This window comes from Carettochelys insculpta, chromosome 2, assembly GCF_033958435.1.
Source record: "Carettochelys insculpta isolate YL-2023 chromosome 2, ASM3395843v1, whole genome shotgun sequence".
Lineage (NCBI taxonomy): Eukaryota > Metazoa > Chordata > Testudines > Carettochelyidae > Carettochelys > Carettochelys insculpta.
Genome location: NC_134138.1, coordinates 249425872 through 249447942, shown reverse-complemented (window position 1 = coordinate 249447942; position 22071 = coordinate 249425872). Strand labels below are relative to the sequence as shown.

Here is a 22071-nt window from a genome sequence, read left to right as displayed (position 1 = left end):
AGTATACTTTTCAAGCCCTGTCAATATCTTTCCTTGAAAGCACTTATAATACAGGGTTTACTCTTTTATGTATAACTGATAGCTAGTCATGCTGTGGCTTTTTTAATGAGGTCATTATGTTTCTCTGAATCCATTAATTTTTGTGTTCAGGCTGTGATCCTTCTAGCAATCTAATGTGGGTGCAGGTGCCTTCTGATTTCAGAAAAGTGAAACCTCCAGTTCTGTGCAGGATTTTTATTTTGTTTTATTTATTTTTTCTGAGGGGATGTCAGATTGAAAATGCAGAAGTTGTTAACGCAACAATTTTTTTTTTCCCTTTGAGGAGTCTGGTGGCTAAAAACTGCTAATTTAAAAATAGCCTCTTTGACTTGGTGACTGCTCATGTGATCATAATGTTGAAGTCATAGAGGATCACAGGAGGTCTCATGCTTAAATTTTAGTCAGTTCACATAAATGTATACAGTTTTTATTTTATTATTTGGCTTGTGTAGGTAGAAAGGCAGCACTTTAATGAAAAACATGAGTGAAACCAGTTCACAGATTTTTGATTTCTGCAAACTTTTGGAAAACACAGAATTAAAGCAGCAGTGACTTGATCCTCATTTTTTGTCTTCAAATACTGTACACACAGTACTAAGTAGGCTTTGGAGGAAATAGTAAATTCATCTGGGACTAGTTGGAGCCATCCTTGTGTGGTGCTTAAAATGTTAATTTCTGCTGAGCATTAGCTCTTTTAAAAAAAGAACAAGTTTCTCTGCCTTATTGTAATGAAAATGATCTTCCAAATAAATAATTCTTCCATGCAATTAATTGCTCTTCTCCACATGCAGACAACTTCCAAAGTCTCTGATGCTGTCTGCATTTTCGCAAGCCATAGAAAAGTAAAAAGTAAAATTGACAATATTCTGGCTATTTTCACTACTGCTCAGAACTTTATGTCAAGAATGATGTGATTAAAACTGCAATAAAGTGAGGCTGTGCAGTTACTCAAAACAGGCTGTTGGGAAGTCAGGCATTATCTACATTTTAAGATTTCATGATGGTTGAACATGATAGTTGTCAATAATTGTTTTAGCTGAATAATTCTGAATGCCAGTTTACATGATTGGCAAGTATGTTCAGACACAGTATAGATTTGTAAAAAAGGGAACCTGGCCTTACTATAGAAGATCTGACCCATCTGCAGCAGCCAGCAAGCTTTGCACAGGGAGGAAGAGTCAGAAAGTTCTCGTTTCTAGTGGCTTTAAGCTTGAGTGGGAGAGTGGATTGGAAGGTAAGGTAGTTTTCCTCTCAGCCCTGTAATACTGGTAATTACTACTAAGGCCATGCTTCCCTGAGCTCCACTAAAATCTCCTTCTTAAGGCGAGTGGCATATCTCCTTGCATTTGCTTGGCCCAGAGTGAACTGAAGTAGGTTAAAACAAAAAATGTGACATTTATGCTTCCCATGGGTGGGGAGAGCTGCTGCTGCTTTCTGCCTTCTCCTTTTTCTACCCATGGGGTGTGTAGGTACTGTGGAGAAGCAGGGGAGCATTATGGAGCTGTCACTTTCTTTCTGGTCACCCAGATCAGCTGAATTTTCCTGACCTACACTCTCAGACCTGCAGCATGTGGTCTGACGTTATTGGCTGAGCTAGCCATGTTATTTTCTTTCGTTTTCTCCGGTGCTGGTTCTGACATAAATTGTCTCTACGTAAGACTTGAGAAATACTTGTCAGAAGGGTTCCTGGTCCTTCCTGGTAGGGAAAGAAAGATAACATCTTGACCAGAAACTACAGCTAGGCATGCTTCACTTCCTGACAGCCTTAGCGGATTGATGTCAGCTACCTGTTCTCAAGACGAATAACTCATACTTACCTCTTCCCCCCCCCTCCCGGAGTGTCACTTTCTGGTTTATCTCTCCTACTCTGAGTAGTAACAGAGAGAGCCATATTAGTCTATAATTCTGTCAAAACAAAAAAGCAGTCTAGTAGCACTTTGAAGACTGACAAAATAATTTATTAGGTGGTGAGCTTTCGTAGGACAGACCCACTTCCTCAGACCACAGCCATACCAGAACAGACTCAATATTTAAGGCACAGAGAACCGAAAATAGTTATCAAGGTTGACAAATCAGAAAACCTGCAATCAAGATAAACAAATCCGAAGAGCAGAGGGGTGGTGAGAAGTGGGGAAGTCAACAGTCAGATAAGACAAAGTATGTAAAAGAGTCCGTATAAAGGGCCAGGTAATTGCCCTCCCTGGTCAAACCACGTGTTAATGTGTCAAATTTGAATATAAAAGAGAGTTGCGCACTCTCTCTTTGTAGGCGATCCTTAACGTTCCTTTTCAGTAAAACGCAGACTTTCAGGTCATTAACAGAATGGCCCACTCCGTTAAAGTGCTGGCTGACTGGTTTTTGAGTTAGGAGCTTTTTGATGTCTGTTTTGTGTCCATTCATTCTTTGTGGAAGAGTGTTTACCATTTGTCCTATATACAAAGTATGTGGGCATTGTTGGCACATGATGGCATATATGATGTTAGTTGAGGAACATGAGAATGTGCCCGTGAATAGCCTGGTTAGGTCCAGTCATGGTATCTCCAGAATAGATATGTGGACAAAGGTGGCAATGGGCCTTGCCTACTCTGAGTAGGTGGTTACTTCAGGTTATGCAAAAGGCATAAAATATCTGTGAATGGGATGCACTTTACTTCCATTTAGAAGAAGGGCATGATCCTCTTTCCAGTGTGTTTCCAAATGGGAGGCATAGAAATTAAAACATGGAAACTGACACTGAAGGATTGTTTTCATACTCTACTTGGAAATCTAGATAATCTTTTTGATACTTGAGTGCACTAGCATATTTTTTTCTCTTCAAAAATTTCCCTTACCTGAAGCCTGTGATCTCCCTTTTTTTTTTCCCCCCCCATGAGACCAGTCAAGAAAATGATCATATGAACATGGCGAAATCAGTCATTCAGTTTTAGGAGGCCTGCCATTTCTAGACAGATTTGCAAAGAGTTGTACAAAGAGCACAATACCATGCAGAATTTTGTGCAGTCAGCTGGGAATAGTGACTGAATATACAGAAAAATCTGACTGATCTCTTTGTATTAGGTTGGTTTGTTATGGTTTTGTGCAATGTAACCAGAACTAATGTTAGGTAAGAGTTCATTCATTAATTAAATCTGCATGAGAGGGAACCTCTTTATTTTTACTAGTAATCTTATTTAACTGGATTTTAAGGGTGGGAGGTGAGTGAGGAGTAGATGCAGTTAGAATAGGAACATCTTAATGTTTGTGGGTTGGGGAGTAGCTTGGCTGAAATAGCACTAACTTTACATGCTGTAAGAATTTTTTTTTAATGGGAAAAAGAGCTTTGTGTAAATTGAAAGACAGATGACAAAAACGTGTATACTTGGAATATAGAGGAAGGTGATAAGGACAGATGTATTTTTTCATGTTGCTAAACTGCGGTATTTTCTTGGCTTGTCAAAATCCTCTTAGACACTTACAGATTTGAGCACTGAGCATTTTCTAGCATGTGTATGTGCATCTTAAAGTCATATCGCGTATTTAAATGTAGATCACCCTGTAGGAGGCACTAGTGAAGATGCTCCATTTAATTTGTACTGTGGTATTACACAACTTACATCTTGCCATTTGTTGATCTGTATCTTTGATCACTGAATGCTTTATGAGATCTCCATTGGTCTTTGGGAGTAGATGAGAAGGAGAAATGACATTGTTTTGTAAAGCTGTTTTTCATTTCTGATATTAAAAACAAGGTATATTACTTACACTTCAGTGTTAGTGTGAAGATTTACTAGTTGTATGAGGAAAAACAGTTCAATATAAAATCAAACAGTATGATCGATAGCTACTCCTCACTCTGTTCTTTGTGGCTATCTAGCCAAAAGTGTTTCTTTAGATGCTAGTCATTTTTGTAACATTTATTTTTGTTTGCCTTTTATAGGTGAAGTTTGGAAAACTGGACAGTAATGGAGTATATGAGCACGGACAGTGACAATAAGGAGGAGATTGACTTGTTGCTAACACACTTAAATTTGTCTGATGTGATGGACATTATGGAGAACTTTTACCCAGACGGAGAACTGGGAGTTTATGAAGACAGTCTGATTACTGCGTGCCAAGAAACAAATCAAAATGGGGGACATAAAGAATCCTTATTGTTCCACGGAAGAGAGGTTTCTTTGCTGTCATGCGTCAGGTACGGGACTGAGGAAGACTTGCTCACTTTTGCAAATCAGGTTTCCAACAGTGCAAAGCAAATCAACGGACAGAGACGACAAGAATCTGGAATCCTATTAAACACGGTATGGCAGTTTTCATGAAAAAGAGAATATGATATTTTGAACATAATTAGTGCATATTAAAAACAAATCTACACATTCTTAAAGGTATATTGATAGAGGCCTGCACAGTGATAGCATTTGTACCAGCATCTGCACAAATGAGCTGCAGACATCTGCAGATGTAGATACCTGCAGATATAAAGCAGATGTCCATGGATTTGTAGGGCTTTACACACAGGCATAGTGGCATCCAACAGTAATAATTGAAGGTATGTCATAATTGTTTAAAAAAATGCCCAGTAAGATTATTCCACTCAGAATTTAATCAGAGAGCGCTACCCACCCTCCAAAAATAGCAATTCTGGAACAGTGTATTGTCTCCCTTTTAGTGCTTCCTAGTACAGCTTTCGATAATCTGATACATATACACAGTCCATTTACAGACTGTAGAAAGTTACAGTAAAGACTGGGTAGCAATGCAGTGATTCTTTAAGGCTTACAGTACGTTTTGTTACCATAACTGTCTGATGCCCCTCATTTTGTTAATTTTTGGACGCAAAGTTTTTTGCATTCCACAGAAGTTTGTTGTCTTTCCATGTGTGTTGTGGAAAATTACTTACACTGTAAATAAATCATCTGGAACAGAGGTGATAAAAAGAGTTATTCAGACAAAACAATTGAATCCAAGAGAATGTAAATTTTTCAGGACACATTTATTTCTGTTTTTTCTCTCTCCATTTTGGAATTTTTCCACCCTTTCCATCCCACAGTTGACCCTTGGGAGGTAGAGAGGTATTTTTGTTACTCTGATACACATGCTCTTAGTTTGCAGGCTCTGTATTTGGACTTTGGGAAAAATTGCACTCTGGACTTGATCCCAACTGTTATAAACAGCCATGAGTAATGATAACTATTAGTGATGGTTTTCAGAGCAGTCAAATTATTCCCTGCCCTATATAGAAAATTCAAATCTTACTGTGTCTTAGTGGAGGTCTAAAAGTAAGGGCTGGAGGTTTCACTAATTCTTGACCTTTGGTCATGGGGCATGAAGAACTTTTTTTCTGACTCAGAGCTCTTGTCATCCTAATATAATGGCCTTGTAGTTGTCAGGAGACTTTCAACTTAAAGAACGAGCATATATAAAGAACAGAGACTACTTCCAAATCTGAATGAAAAACAAATGAGTCTAAATTCTCAAACATGCTGTTTATAGGGTACAATATCCTAACGGTGGCATCTTTATAGACTAGCAGATTTATTGGTGCATAAGCCTTCATTGGCAAAGACCCACTTTGTCAGATGCATGGAGTGGAGAGAAATGCGTCTGATAAAGTGGGTCTTTGCCCGCAAAAGCTTATGCGCCAATAAATCTGTTAGTCTGCGAGGTGCCACAGGACTTCTTGTTGTTTTTTGTGGATACAGATTAACACAGCTATCCCTCTGATGTTTGTACCCTAACTATTTCTTTCCTTGAGTTCAAAATTCTCTGTCCACTTTTATCCTAATCTAAATACCCACATGGCCCCCATCACCAGAACATGTACTCTCTGTGTTGTGTTGGTAAGGCATTAGTGCAACTGATCCCAATCATCTCAAGTGTGTGTTAGAAGTTTTGCAAACAGTGCAGTGTCTTTGTGACCGTGTGCCCTCTGAGATGACACTGTGAAACATTGCTTTGCTTATTTAGCTTCTGCGTAGAGACTTAAAGTATTGTGCTGCGTTTTTGTGACACACCTGGATAGACTTTCACTCAGCCACTCAGTTATTTCGTGTGCATACAATGTAGGTAGATAACAGGTACATAAACATGCTCCAGCTCTTTGTGGATGCATGCAACCAGTTAGGTAACTGAGGAGTGGAACCAGAGTATTGTGGACAAGCTACCACCTAAGTGTGGTGGCTCCTCCTCCTCTGTGGAGGAGGAGTGGGGAAGGTGCTGAAATTAATCTAATCTTTGGTCTGCTGCAGTGGAAGCAGACTGGTTCCACTGTCTTTCAGTTGTTGGTAGGACATGTTTCTCTCCAGAGCCATCCCATCCATAGGAAGAGGTGGGGCAGCTGCACCTACCACCACACCTTTGGGGACCCTGCAGTGGCTGCCCCAACCATCCTATGGATGGGAGGGGGAATTACGTGGGGTAGGGCATGGGAGTTGGGGACAACTAGGTGCAACAGGAGCAACAGTTCCAGATTAGAGAAGTTCAACTTGTATAAACAACAAACTTCCCTTATTTTTAACATTTTGAAACAAGTTTAATATTAAATCTCACGTTCTTGCTGGTAGGTACAATACGTACATTTTAGCTGAAACATCTTTCTATTGTTTCAAGCATAGACAGATCAAACTTGTTTTTCTCTGAATGACACTTTAAAAACAGTAATCTCCACTACAAGGCTACTGCGTACAGGGTATGTGTACGGTATGTGTCACATGTTTCACGGTGCATCACACGTATGAAGCTAATGTACTGCATTGGTTCATTTTCTGTTTCTTTAAGGGCGCATCTACACTAGGAACTAACTTGGAAGTTAGCGTTAGTTAAACACTGCATCGAAGTAGCCAGCAGAGAGTCTACACGCATTTACCCTTACTTCGAAGTTATTTTCGTGGCGTAGACACAGCCTAAGTGAATTCAGAACCTTGTTAAAACCCAGTAAACAGAGTACTGTATCCACATCTGGAGTACAATATCTTGCTACACTGTAAAGAGTAAAGTGTAATAGCATCAAAGTGGAAGTGCTCAGTATATCATCAATAACAGATTTTTAAAATCATGTAGAATTTTGTTACGTAGCATAATTCAATATGAGGTCACATCAAAGTTTAAGTCATATTTCTGCCTTTTAGTAAGCTGTAGAAATCTCATTTCTTGAGCATTTGTAAGTCTTATTCCCCTGTACTACATGTGATGTTAGGAAATGCAGAAGGTCTTACTCATCTTCTGTAACGTAGTCTGTGAGTAATAGCTATGTGGCACAACAGGTTAGCAGATTCCAGGAAAAAACAAGCAAGCCTTCAGGTAAATTTACGCAACCCTCATGGTTCGTCTCAGTATATGTGGTGCTGTTGAAGGCAATTCATTTCAATTTATAGAAGGTTAATCATTGGATAAAAATGTATATATATATTTGCCAGGAATGAGTATGCCTCACGCTGTTCTCATTCAATGTTTCTAAATAAAGATGACTAAATATACCATGGGAATCACATGTATACAAAGCATTGATCAGGAAATGCTGAATTAAGAACATCTGATTGATGACCCTTTCTAACATTAGTTTGTTGGCTTTTCTTTTTTTCTTTTTATAGATCACTCCAAAAAATGGGCGCTATCAAATTGACTCTGATGTGCTTTTGTTTCCATGGAAGCTGACCTACAGGAATATTGGCTCTGATTTTATTCCTAGGGGAGCTTTTGGAAAAGTGTACTTGGCACAAGACCGAGAGACAAAAAAGCGAATGGCCTGCAAGCTGGTATGTTAGGATGGTGCTTTTCTCCCTGATAAAAATATTCTGCCATGTGGTACATTTCCCATGTTATAAGAGGGTACTTCTTCATTTAATATCAGTGGTAGTTGGGGTATCACTCTTGGTTTTATTGGATGGCAAAGCGGGAGGGGAAGTGTTCTACAGTGAACCTTTACACTCATGCTCTTTTTTTTCCCCCAAGCATGCTTAGTGTTTGAATTGCTAAACTAGGACTTTTTTTCCTGCTCAGCTATCAGCAGAAAGTGGAAATGTTGTAGTCTGCATTTTTTGAAGAATGTTCATTCGTTTAGAGAATGTATACAATGATTTCTGTAGCTGTCATGCTGAGCAGATCAGTTGCCTAACTACTATTCTTTACAGATCTTTATGTCGAATCTTACAGCATCGGTATGACACAACATTGGGGATGAAATCTTGGTTCCCTTGAGGTCAATGGCAAAACTCTCATTGGCTGACTCACATGGGCTGTGTCTACACTTACAAAAACTTTGGAATGGCCATGCTAATGGCCAAATCGAAGAATACTAATGAGGCGCTGAAATGAATATTCAGCATCTCATTAGCATGCCACTGGCTGCAGCACTTCAAAAGTGCCGCAGTTCGCTCATCCACAGTTCGTCTACATGGGAGTCCTTTTTGAAAGGACCCTGCCAACATCGCAATCCCCTTATTCCAATCAGCTGAATGCAATGTTTCAACTTTGTGCTGATAGTGCAGCAGGAAAAAAGTCCCAGTTTAGTCATTTGAGCACTAAGCACGCTTCAGGGAAAAAAAGAGCATGAGTGCAAAGGTTAACTGTCAAACACTCCCCCTTTGTCATCAGCTGATAGGAACAAGAGGATTTCGATGTTGGCGGGGTCCTTTCATAAAGGACCCCCATGTAGACGAGCTGCCAGCTAGTGAAAAGTGCTGCGGCTGGCGGCATGCTAATTAGGCACTGAATATTCATTTCAGTACCCCATTGGTATTCTTCAATTTGGCCATTAGCATGGACATTTCGAAGTTTTTTGTAAGTGTAGATGTAGCCACGGTGTCAAGATTTCATCCTGACACTCTTTTGAATGGGAAAGATTTCCATTAAGGACCCAATTCACCAGTGGGCTTAAATGTCATTGATTTCACTGGGACTTCAGCACATGTACAAATGCTTTCCTATTTTGGGACTTAAGTGAGATGAAATATGTAATATGTGGGTGTAGTGTAAAGATAATTAAGAAAGATCCATGATTTTCCACAGTCTGGGATTTGGTGGTAGGCCCATGTCCTCTATGAAAACAATTCAGTATTTATCCTCAGAGAGCTAGATTGTCTTTAATAACAAACATGTGGACCAACCTAAGGCTCAGAAGGAACCATGCTCCATGGCTTCTCATCCCCTCCCTCTCTCTTACGGACCACATAACAGTGCCAAGAGTAGTTACTTCCTTGCCTTTGTTCAGGGAACACAGACCTGGCCTTCCCGTGTGAGAACAGCTGCAAGAAGGGGCTCACATGTCCTTTCCATGCACCCTTATTGGGATAGCTGTAGATTGGCATTTGACCACCGCACACCTTTGGGTTAGGATTGTGCAGCTTTACCCTATGCAAACAGTATTTCTCAATGAAATAAAAGTTAACTTGTGAAATGATTGGCTTGCAGTCATGAGCAAGGACTAAAAGAAACGCCATGAACATTTTTGTAACTGCAGATTACTGTTCTGATTCTCTGTCAGTACCACTGAAAGAAAAAACAAAATCTCAGTGGCCCAGAGGGAGATCTTTGTTGGTCTGTAGCTTCACAAATAACAAGCAGTACCGTAGCACCTTAAAGACTAACACCTTTATATATCAGGTAATGAGCTTTGGTGGGTAAGATCCACTTCTTCAGAAAATCTGAGTGGTCGTTTCATAGTAACTTTCATTACCATCAGATCGGTCATAGCTTTGAGATGCTGATGTGAGTTTGTCTGGTTTCTCAAGGTGCTGAACTTGTTTGTTTAGTTGCAAGTGTAAATAGAAATGTCCACACGTGTTCAGGTAGCTGCTGTCAGCAGCAGGTGATTCTCAAAGGGCACATCAGACTTCTGATGGTTAATGGGGAAAATGGAGCTTGGTTTTTTTTTCCCTGAGCCAGGAAGTCTGGTCAGAATTTTATATACTCTTTAGATTTTGATGAGAATGGATGTTTAAGTTGTTTTTGTCTGGTTTCTCAAGGTGCTGAACTTGTTTGTTTAGTTGCAAGTGTAAATAGAAATGTCCACACGTGTTCAGGTAGCTGCTGTCAGCAGCAGGTGATTCTCAAAGGGCACATCAGACTTCTGATGGTTAATGGGGAAAATGGAGCTTGGTTTTTTTTTCCCTGAGCCAGGAAGTCTGGTCAGAATTTTATATACTCTTTAGATTTTGATGAGAATGGATGTTTAAGTTATTTTGTCTAGAATAGTACAGTGTCTTTGGGCACAAGACCAAGACCTGTCTGTTTTACACAGGATGTGTCTGCCACAGAAAAGAGGAACAATTCAAGACACCAAAATCAGGCATATTTTAATGAGTAAATAGTCGTATTTGCCTTTTTCAGTTAACATATAGAAAATTTAGCCTTAAAGTTGCTAACTTAAGGATAAGCTGTGGTGAAGCTGATCTGTCTTTGTTTCGCTAGGTCCCAGTGGAACAGTTCAAACCATCAGATGTAGAAATCCAAGTCCGCTTCCGCCATGAGAACATTGCGGAGCTGTATGGTGCTATCCTGTGGGATGAGACGATCCATCTCTTTATGGAAGCAGGAGAAGGAGGTTCTGTCATGGAAAAGTTGGAGAGCTGTGGGCCTATGAGAGAATTTGAGATCATTTGGGTGACCAAGCATATCCTCAAAGGACTTGATTTCCTTCACTCAAAAGGAGTTATACATCATGATATAAAACGTAGGTATCTTTCATTCTTTAAAAGGCTGTTTCTTTTCCATGTTACATTTGGAATACTTACACTTTTTTTTTAATGCTTCTACTTCAGAGGACAGTTTGAGGTGCTGAGGACCTTCAGATGCTTTTGGACTTAGAGGGGAATTGACAGAGAGCTTGAACAGTTCAAAAAAACACTCTAAGTGATTCGGCCAAAACATTTCCTCTCTGTCTGTTTTGTCCTAGGATGGATATCTTGTGCTTCTGTTTTAGTTTTGCATTATAGATGTTTGTGCTGTGGATTTGCAATGCTCTTTCTGAGACTTTGTTCCCATGCTGTAATTGAAATAGGCACAACATTTTTTATTGGGAGTTTTAATTTACCTTCTGTCAAGGCACCTGTGAGTGCTAATGCTCATAAATATGAATTTTGCCTAGCAACACCACCAGAGGTCAAATCCTGTTTGCCTTTCTCAGGGAAGCATGGTTTCTAATTAGTATTTGGCCTGTAACATTTATTTTGTAGGACTTGAAATATTTGAATTTACAGTTAGAGAAACAATGCAAAAAATGGCCACAATAGTTTGTCAAGAGCTGTTTAATCTGCTTAGGCTTAAAAAAAACTCTTAAATGTAAAGCTTTGAAACAGTTAAATCATTTCTACTTGCATTTTGGGTCATTTTCCAGTAAATATCTTGCAGAGCAATTCACAATCATTGGCCATAACAATGGAATTAAGACTTTTTAAACACTACATCTGAGTGACAGGTGAGAAAGTAATTGAGACATACTTGAGATTTTAAAGTGTTTAAACTTGTGCTGAAAAATTGAGAAAAGTACTTTTCACTTCCTTGTTTTGGCAGGGTTAGGAATATTGGTTAGGTAGATCAAACCACAGTTTGGAAAGTGTCATCAGTTTTGATTGCTTTCATCGCTGACTTATATGCTGTGTGTCGGTGAGGCATTGCATCACTTTGTGGTGACAAAATGCGTCAGTGGAGAGAGAATGGGGCTGAGAGAAAAATTAGATCTGACAGGAGCCAAGCAGTCTGCAGCCAACCAGCCAAAAGTGTGTGTGCGTGTGTGTGCAGAGAGGAGCAGGAGAATGTCAGTGGCCGTCCCCTCCTCACGCTTCAGTCTGAATGGAGAGCTTGACCGCTGTGGAGAAGACAAGAAGCAATGGGCTTAAACTGCAGCCAGGGAGGTTGAGGCTGGACATTAGGAAAAACTTCCTAACTGTCAGGGTGATTAACCTCAGGAATAAATGGTCTAGGGAGGCTGTGGTACCTCCATCATTGGAGATATTTAAGAGCAGGTTGCATAGGCATCTGTCGGGGATGATCTAGATGGTGCTTGACCCTCATGTGAGTGCAAGGGACTGGACTCTATGACTTCTTGAGGTCCCTTCCAGTTCTAGTGTTCTGTGAGAATGTACGTTGATGCAAAACCAACTACAAACAGCGGGGGAGGCTGGCTTTGCTTCCTGGAGCTTTTTGATATTTAATCTGTTTTAGAAGTTGAAGTTTCAAAAGAGAATTTGTGTAAAATTGCTGGAGCTGGTGCCAGTGGAATCCCTGTCTCCTTTTTGGAAGAGGGCAGATCAGAGGGGGGGTTGTGTCCCTCTTACCTTCTGGCCATTTGTTGGAAGGGGTAACTATTTCCTTAAGGGAGAAGAGGTGAAGAGGGATGATATTTCTTTCCCCTCCAGGTTCTGTTGGTAGGGGAACCTCAAACTCCAGGTTCTGCTTCAGATTCTGCTTCAGATTCCCTTACCAGCAAATCCTCCAGCGGAGGAAGAGTTAGTGGGGAGCAGAGCTCCAGAGTCAAGAGTAGAAACTCCCTTTGCTTTCAGCTGTAACTCTCCCAGCTCCTCCTCATTTTAATCTGAGGCTAGGAAGCTGTGGTATCAGGAAACTGCTCTTTTGGGTCCTGATCCAAAGCCCATGAAAGTCTGTCTGAGCAAGCGTTGGATTGGGCTCTTGGTATTTGAAATCTGATCTGGGTGAGATAAGTGATTGAAATCTGATCTTGCTAAAGCGCAAGATTTCCAGTAACTCCTCATTTTGGCAGAATTGCAATCACTTATCTCAAACTTAGCGTTCTAGGGAACAATAAGTGCAGTTTCTGGTACCACTCTGAACCTATTATTGCTTGTGTTTATAGCAGGGTCATGTTCTGCACTCTCTTGTTCACTGTTGTGCTATATTAATCTGTGTCTTCACAACTGCTAACAAATCTGTGAAACCAGAGAGAAAGAGAAAAACAGCTGAAAGCTCACTTAAAGAACCAGGAAGGGGCAAAGTGAAAAGTCTGCTGTATTTTTTTAAGGTGCACAAAGGCAGATTCCCAGGAACCAAGAGGGTGTCGTGTTAGGGTTTTATTTTTGGACAAGGAAAAAGCCCCCTTTTAAAATGCAAGTATCTTCCACTGTTTTAAACACACACCCGCTCTCTTTCTCTCTCTGGACTGAGATTAATCATGGAAAGTTTCATCCCCTCAAAAGCTAGGTGTTTTTACATTTTGTTTGAATTTTGAAATTTACGAGCAATTGAAGCCATGCTCATGGTTTGTCTTGCAATTTAAATGGTGATGTTTGCTAACTAGAAAGGTACAACTACATTAAAAAATGTGATTTTGCAGATCATGTGTTACTTGTATTCAGGTTTCGGGTTCCTGCTTAAAGCATGTAATGAGCACTGTGATTTAACAAATGGTCCTTCATGGACACAGGAAACCATGAAAGACCATAGAGCAGGCCTGTGGCCAGGGTAGTAGCCACTCTGTGCATGCTTCCTTCCCAATAGTTTTCACTAGGAAAATAATCAAGAAGTAATTGGTGTGAAGAATAGTATTCAATTCTGCAGTGGAATGGTACTGGAGTCATGCTCAGGTGGGGTGGGGGAAGCTAGTAGCACCACAGAACTGCGACCTGTGAGGCTGAGGGCTTGGAGCTCTGGAGAGAGAGAGGCTCTTACATGTGAAATCCCTATCTGCTCTGAAACCTGGGACTCCTCAGTATTTGGAATCAGCCACCATCTACTTGCACCATGAAGCCCCAAACCCTTGAGGTGACCCTGTTGGAACTACTCATACCAAGCCTGTGATTTTCACTGTTGGAAAATACTCTGAACTATAAGATTATTGCAGCGCTCTTATCTAACTAACTTACTGCCAAAGGTGATTTTGATCTATGAAGTGGCCATATAGGCTGAATATACGTTTAGAGCTTGGGCTGTCTGCCCTTTTCCCTAATTCTGCATGAGGTGTTCATGTTGCACAACACGTGGCACAAGCTTGCTGCAGCCTAAAACTTTCTTTTTTTGTTGGTTTGCTTTTAGCCAGCAACATTGTCTTCATGTCAACTAAAGCCGTGTTGGTGGATTTTGGTCTAAGTGTTCAAATGACTGATGAAGTGTACTACCCCAAAGACCTCAGAGGCACAGAGGTATGTATGCCCATATGTGCGAGGAATGCCTTGTAATTGCATCATTGTTGCACTGTAACAATTTTCAGACTTTCCAGCTTAATTTCACTGAAGTCTTTTGCGAGGGATAGAAAGCTGGCTTGATGGTTGGGCCCAACAGGTAGTGGTCAATGGCTCAATACCTGGATGGCGGTCTGTTTCAAGCGGAGTGCCGCAAGGCTCGGTTCTGGGGCCGGTGTTATTCAACATCTCTGTTAATGACCTGGATGAGGGACTGGCTTGCACCCTCAGCAAGTTTGCAGATGACACAAAACTAGGGGGAGAGGTAGATACGTTGGAGGGCAGAGAGAGAATCCAGAGGGACCTGGATAAATTGATGGACTGGGCCAAAAGAAATCTGATGCGGTTCAATAAGGAGAAGTGTAGAGTCCTGCACCTGGGGCAGAAGAATCCCAAACATTGTTACAGGCTGGGGACAGACTGGCTCAGCAGCAGTGCGATGGAAAGGGACCTAGGGGTTATGGTGGATGAAAGGCTGGATATGAGTAAACAGTGTGCCCTTGTAGCCAAGCAGGCTAACAGCATACTAGGGTTCATTAGGAGGAGCATTTCGAGCAGATCTAGAGAAGTAATTATTCCTCTTTATTCGGCACTGGTGAGGCCACATCTGGAATATTGTGTCCAGTTTTGGGCCCCCCAGTATAAAAAGGATGTGGATTTTCTGGAGCAGGTTCAGCGAAGGGCAACAAAAATGATTAAGGGTCTGGAGCACAAGACCTATGAGGATAGGCTGAGGGATTTGGAGTTGTTTAGTTTACAGAAGAGAAGACTTAGAGGTGATTTAAAAGCAGCCTTCAACTTCCTGAAGGGGAGCTCTAAATGGAGGGTGAAAAGCTGTTCTCAGTAGTGTCAGATGGCAGAACAAGGACTAATGGTCTGAAGTTGAAGAGGGAAAGGTGTAGGTTAGATATTAGGAAAAACTACTTCACCAGGCGGGTGGTGAAGCATTGGAATGTGTTGCCTAGAGAGGTGGTGGATTCTCCATCCCTTGAGGTTTTTAAGTCCTGGCTGGACCAGGTTCTGGCTGGGATGACTTAGTGGGGGTTGACCCTGCTTGAAGCAGGGGGCTGGTCTAGATGACCTCCTGAGGTCCCTTCCAGCCCTGCGATTCTGTGAAGGGTTCCTTCCCATCAAATACATCAATGTTTTCTTTTTTTTCAAAAATCAGTTTTTCTCATTTTGAATTAGTTTTATCATGCAATCTGATTTGCAACTGACTATTTAGCTTAGTGACTAATTGTGTCACATATGACTTTTCTATATTGTAAATGTGATTTATGACCGTCAAACATGTCAATCAACTAACTATGGTTAAATCCCAATCCAAGGGTGAAATTCCAGTCACACTAAAGACAATGCTGAAACTCCCATTGATGTCAGTAAGGACAGGGTTTTACTCTGACGTGTAGCTCTGCAAAGGGAGTTAGGTACTTAAATCAACAGGGGTATCCCAGACCCCCAGATCAGCTGCAACCAGCACAATAAGTGTCTAAATTCCCTACATGTCTGGAGAGCACATGCAAAGCCTCCTGTCACACCACCCCTAAGCCCCACTGGGATCCTCAGACCAAGTGTCCCTCCATAGAGAGATTTTAGGCCCCATTTACTCACAGCTGCAAGCTTTGGGCAAGCCAGCAGGGCACCTCACAGGCTCAAGTCTTTCCAGGACAGGGAAACTTGCTGAGCAACCAAGGAATGGCAGTGGGCTTGGATGGCTGAAGAAGGCATGACTTTGCCTCGTATTGCCAAAGAGGCTGTGCTACAGGAAATGTTTCCACTGAAATGCTGACCCTTGTTGTTTTGATAACTTTTCCGAGCAAAGAATAAGTGCGTGTTTAAAGGAGATGTTTACGTAACCCTCTCTGTGGGAGTGCTGTGCTACTTGCGAGGGCAGCACCGACTAGTATGTTTCGAAGACGCAGTTGATGTTTCAGGGAACATTTTGTTGTGGGAGGCTGCCAGGACTTTTTTCCCCTGGCTTTCCAGTCAGAAGAGCTCAGATCCAAGACCCTTTTGCCTCACTAAAAATAGCTAGCCCCCGGGCACTGAGCTGACAAAATGCCTTTTCGTTCCCTGTGACGGGGAAGGGGACAGAGCCAGGTAGTGGGAAAGCAATAAAGTCCAGAGGGGGACTTTCCAAGGGAGGAAGAAGGTCTGCATAAATAGGAACTATTTAGGATTTTTGGAATGCAGAAAATTGGAGTTAGGCTGGCTTGGAATTAGACCAAGGTTGCAGGAGCCAAGTGCAGCTGAGTGCGAAAAACAAACTTGCTATTTATGTAGGACTGAGTAACTGATTCTGCAGTGGTAGGTGCCTGCAGCCTTGCAACTTCTCAGGGCACATGCAGGTTCATCCAGTCCCTTAGTGCAAAGACACATCTTTCACCTATTTTGTGAGGGGAAAAACCGGAGCCTTTGGGATTTGCTGTGCTGTTGGTACACTGCAGCCTCATAATGGACAGCGGTGTGGTTGTGGAAAATGGGGGTGGGCGACTCACACAGGAGGTGAAAGCTTTGCGGGAGTACACGCTGGCTACCTCATGAATCTTAGGAATGAGGAGAGACTCTTGCTGTGCTTCTCACTGTTATCTCCCTCCAGCCCCATCCTCAGCAGGGTCCACGTATGTCTCTTCAGTAATGTGAAAGCCCCACAGGGATGGTTACTACTATTGTGTCTGTCTAGGCAGGTATTTATACTGCCTCTGCTATCAGTGGTCACTGATGGTGTAACTCTATGGAGAACTCTGTGTGACTTGCCGCTCCTGCAGCTGTTAGTAAAAGAGCCATTCCAAGGTTAAGGCCTTGTTGCAGGATGATTTAAGATAGTCTTGCCAGTGCTGTTTGTTTTTTACCAGTTGTTTAGAGAGAGGTGGACAAGAGAGAAGCGAAAACCAAAGCACATGGACTAGCCTGCAAACCTAACGGGTGCACTGTTTAATGGCCTGTCAAAATCCAGCCTCTCAGACTAATGTTCCCACTATTTTTTCCATCCATGGGTGGAATAAATTTTGTTTGGCACACCAAGGCATGTGCAGAAGTGTAACACCAATAGAAACACATGCTCCCCACTGGAGTTGCAGGCACTCTGCTAATCAGCTGGGCAGCATGTGACTCTCTCCTAGGCGGCTGCCCAAGTGCTGAGCTTACAGGAAACACTGCCCCAGACCCAGGAGGTGTAAGAGAGCTGTGCAGATGGCACCCTCCTCCATCAACAAGAGGGAGTGCATTAGGCAGGCTGGCCGGTTGGTCACTGAATGGAGCAGACTGCGGAGAGTTTCACTCAGAGCTAGGTGGATCTTGGAAGTGTGGTGGTTGCACTGCTGCCATGCAGGTGTACAGTTGAACAAATGGTTGGAAGAGGGCTGTCCTTGTCCCAGTTATGGAGACTAACCTATGGGGAAGGCAAAAGCTGGATCTAACCCTCCTTTCACTGCCCTTCCCAGATTTACATGAGCCCCGAAGTGATACTCTGCCGAGGCCACACGACAAAAGCAGACATCTACAGCATGGGGGCTACCATCATTCACATGCAGACTGGCAGTCCACCGTGGGTGAATCGATACCCTCGCACCTCATATCCGTCATACCTCTATATAGTAAGTATCCACAGAACAGCCCAGATCAGCCTTCCAAGGAGAGAGGCCCCTGGGTTCTTGTGGGTAAATCACCAACCCACCAAGAGACTCTGAAGGTGATCACTGCCATTTACTCTGCTCCTAAGGAAATATTACAGAGCACAAAAGCAGGTTGTGATAACTTAGGAGGGGAGACAGACTGAGAGAGAGCCAGCGTTGAGGTTAAACCTTTGTAGATTTATGGCACTTGGATATGATCTGGGGATGAACTTAGAGTTGTGCAAAACTCTATCATTTCAAGCCCAAAAGGCTTGAACTTAGAACGAAAGTAATTTATTAACAACCTATAAATTTCACCCCAGTTTTGCACTGAAGGCTGGTGAATTCCTTAGGTGGGTTCCAGTTTGCTTAGAATGTTTTCAGGCCTTTGGCTGCACTGGTCTGCATCTTCGCTTTACATTAAAACCTGAAAGCAGGGGGATTTGCACAATTCCCTGTTCCACTGGGACTGCTCAGCAAAGTTGTAGAGTGACAAGAGTTTATAACTCATGAGTTATGAGAGGGGAATTCCCGATTGTCCAAAACTTCCTCGTTGCCACAGGCAACATCACCTGAATGCTGAAAAGTCTTTCTCTTGTGTTTGCTAGATACACAAGCAAGCGCCCCCATTAGAGGATATTGCAGAAGATTGCAGCACCAGCATGAGACAGCTTCTGGAAGCCGCTCTGGAAAGGAACCCTAATCACAGACTCTCTGCTGCAGACTTACTAAAACATGAGGCCTTGCACCCGCCACCGGAGGAGCAGCCCCGGTGTCAAAGTCTGGACTCAGCCCTGTTTGAAAGGAAAAGGCTGCTGACGAGGAAGGAACTGGAGCTGCCAGAAAACATTGCGGGTACAACAACAGGCTTCTTGCTCTTGTGCTTTTACACTGTGTCTGCCTTCCCTGTAAAACACGCATCAACTGTAACAAACGAAGTTGAGGGGTTCCAGGACCTCTTGATGAGAGGGCTCAGTAAAAATCTTGACGAGATGAGATCAAATGCAGGTCTCATGGAAATACGTGGCAAAAGTCCCATTGACTTCAGTAGGACCAGAATTTGGCCTACATTCTCTAATTTGAGTAGAATCAGCTCTCCAGAAAACCCTGACAGTACTCCAGGACAGTGTTTAAAATGTGCATTTTACTTTCCTGAGTTGTTCGAACTCTCTGTCATACTAAGGCTGTTTTATTATTGGCTATTGTGGGCTTCGGTTTTTTTATATACCATTGTTTTATTTTAAAAGTTCTTTGTACCTTGTCCATGAAATTGTAGAGTGTCAGCACTGACATGCAAGGGCTCTGAAAGGAGCTGTTTAAAAACAAAAGACAAATAATTACACACGTACCAAGCCACACTACTCTGTGCTGTTTGGGAAGGGTGAGGCATGAACTAGTTGAAATCTTGCTGAGTCCAAGGACATAATAGCGGTCCAAAGGGAGAGCTGTTGCCTGCAAGCTGTCAACAGGCTATATTTCTCTTTTCCTTTCTTTTTAAAATATTTATTGCCTACAAATACTTGTAAAATTTGATATGTGCATCCTGGCGACAGGCACTTTGAAAACCAAAACACAGCCAAGCAAAGCCTCCAACCCTGATGGAACACTTACTTATTTTGATTTAAAAGACACCTTATGCCTGTGCATTATCGGTAATATGGTACTACAAAACCCAGCAGCGTAAAAGTAATACAGATACATTTTCTTTTGTTACTGGGTCCATCCTGCAGTTTGCTTTGTCAGTTCACAGTCCTTTGGCCACAGCAACAGGGCTCTGTTGAAGATCAAGGGACATGTGGCCATTACTCTGTGTTCAGTGTCTGAGTGCCCAGGACACTCATTGTAAAAGTTATGGAGGGTGTCCCAAGCTGCTTCAGAGCTATAGCAATGTATGAAATGATGTGGTAAGTAAAGCAGAGGCCCAGCCCCAGTTCTGTCCTTTGCGCTTCTGAAGCGGAGGTATAATCTGGCCAGCGGAGGATTGTTCTCAACAGACAGAATGCTGGCAGAGCTTCAGCCTCTCCTTGGGAATCCTGGCTTAGGGGGCTGTCAGGGATAGGGAAGTTCTGCTTCTCTCTGGCAATTGCCAGCTGATAGATGGGCCTTTAGAGACCACATACAATGTTCATTTGTGCTGCCATCAGGGCCGTAGAACCTAGGAACTGTGACCACCTCCAGTCCACCCACCTCCGCGTCAGCTTCTGAGTCACTCTGGCCCTTTTTTTTTTGTCTGGAGATAGCCATGACTTACAATATGTTGCTTAAAAATTAAGGTGTTTTTTTTTTTTAAGTCTGAAAAAGAGTTGGCAGTATTTTAAATGAGATTTTTTTTAACACATTTCACCTCTTTACTTTTCAGATTCTTCTTCATGTACGGGGAGTTCGGAGGAATCAGAACTGTTAAAAAGGCAAAGGTCACTGTACATAGACCTTGGTGCTTTAGCTGGTTACTTTAACATTGTTAGGGGACCACCGACACTGGAGTATGACTGATTCTACTGATTTCTTGCATCTGCTGGTCAGAATTGGAAATCTGTCTCTTCAAGCTAGTTTTGCGTATAAGGTCGTGCCCTTTTCAGCTGTAAAATGTGAGTGGCTTGTGCCTGCACAGATAATTAAGCTAGCCAGTTTGTGTTCTCTGGTGAATACATCCCAAGCAAGCAACAACGTGTTTTTCTCTGACAGCAAATCAACAATATGAAGGAGAAAAGAACACCTCACTGGGACTATTGTTCTCTAGAGACTTTCCATGAACGGGGTGTGGGGGCTTTTTTGTTCGGTTTTTTTGGTTTGTTTGTTTGTTTTGTGGGGTTTTTTTTTTTTGTTTTTTTACATGCACTTTACATGCTGTGGGCTGTAAATAGAAAAATTTTTCATTTAAAAATAATGAGTTGGGAGCAGACCCCCGGGGTGACTGAGATGCACTGCCTGTAAGTCTAGCTGAGGAGACTGTGGCAGTCATACCCAATCTTCAGCTGGCTCAGCCTCAGACCAGTATGTTAGGATGGATTAGAGCAGCCACTAGATTGGTATGGACCATACCAGCTATCAGTGGACCCTGGTGCTTGGCATTGCGAGGGTGCAGGGATGTTCTGGTCACTCTTTGTTCTTCCCACACCAGGAAAAAGGGAGTAGGGGAGTTTCCGTGGTGGGTCCACAGCCTGTGAAGGTTCTCTGAGGAAGGAGAATCATCCATTGGCTTTAGAGCAGCTCTGTACTAAGAGATCAGTCCAGCCGCTCCTTGCAAGCTGAGCATTCTGGCCCTGAGTATGCCTGTGATTCTGAGTGTTACGTACGTTAGAGCTGTTGCAAGGGCAGAGATTAGTTTGCTGCCACTAATGCTGGGAGAATTCCAGATGGTTGTATTAATCACAATAAGCTGAACAGAATGCTTTTAAACTATACATGTTTAACTGACTTAATAATGATGTATGAGGAAGCATGTCGTTAGTGACAAGCTATGTTTATGTTCCTATGGAAACCGAATTTATCTTGTTCCTGCTATGCCTAATATATCTAAAACGTGATGTTTTGGATGATAGTAAAATTGTGTAAACTACATAGTTCTGTACATCCTATGGGATGAGAATATAAACTTTTATAAAACTGTTCAATGCTTAGGATCGTATCTCTTTCAAGCACTTGTTAAAGATGGCATACTATGTATGTGGTATAGCAAGTCCCTTATGAAGCCAGCCCTAATTTTTAGATATAAAGTATTTGATGGTGCCTATCCAAGAGCTGATTTTAAATGGATTATTTTCACTTTGATACCAATATGATTGGATGAATAAATCCAACGTGTTGTGTGGTGCAGTTGTTTGTTCTGTCAATTCTTTCAGGATATTAGTGACAGTTGAATTGTGAAGCCCACTGGGAGAGGTGAGAGTGGGTATGTGGAACTCTGTTTATACCATCTCCTGCCAATGTAATTTATTCTTTTCCAGTGGAAACATGAGGTTTGGGAGAAGATCAGTGTGACAGTTTCTTGTGCGCTACCAAGCCTCCCTGAGCTCCCAGAGTTTAAAAAAAAAAAAAAGAGAGAGCTTCATGCTTATTAATTGCCATCATTTGGAAAAGTTTCCAGGGTACCGCCTTGGGTGGAGGATGGGGGAAAGGGAGGTCCAGGATTGCCAAGCCTCCAGTCACTGGATGGTTTTGTGTGTACTCTACTGAATGTTAGGCAGTTGTGTAGAGTCACGTCATAAATATTAAATGCTTGTCACCCCACCCTTCCAAAGGCTGGTATGTGAGGAATTGTGTCCTGGTTTACATTGGAGGTGGTGGCATTGACTCAATCAAGGCCCCAATGT

General features: G+C 42.2%; 1 protein-coding gene across 4 annotated transcripts in view; it reads left to right on the top strand.

The window, feature by feature from the left end:
• The window catches only part of MAP3K8 (mitogen-activated protein kinase kinase kinase 8), a 32876-nt gene extending 11302 nt beyond the window's left edge, over positions 1-21574 (top strand). For all 4 annotated transcript variants that reach the window (XM_074984921.1, XM_074984923.1, XM_074984920.1 and 1 more), the window contains 7 exons: positions 3956-4316; positions 7605-7769; positions 10423-10684; positions 13999-14105; positions 17588-17740; positions 18367-18613; positions 20118-21574. In XM_074984921.1, the coding sequence (XP_074841022.1) occupies positions 3981-4316; positions 7605-7769; positions 10423-10684; positions 13999-14105; positions 17588-17740; positions 18367-18613; positions 20118-20251 (1404 nt within the window). In that variant the 5' untranslated portion in view covers positions 3956-3980 and the 3' untranslated portion in view covers positions 20252-21574. The remainder of the gene's footprint in view (positions 1-3955; positions 4317-7604; positions 7770-10422; positions 10685-13998; positions 14106-17587; positions 17741-18366; positions 18614-20117) is intronic.
• The last annotated feature ends 497 nt before the right edge of the window (positions 21575-22071 follow it).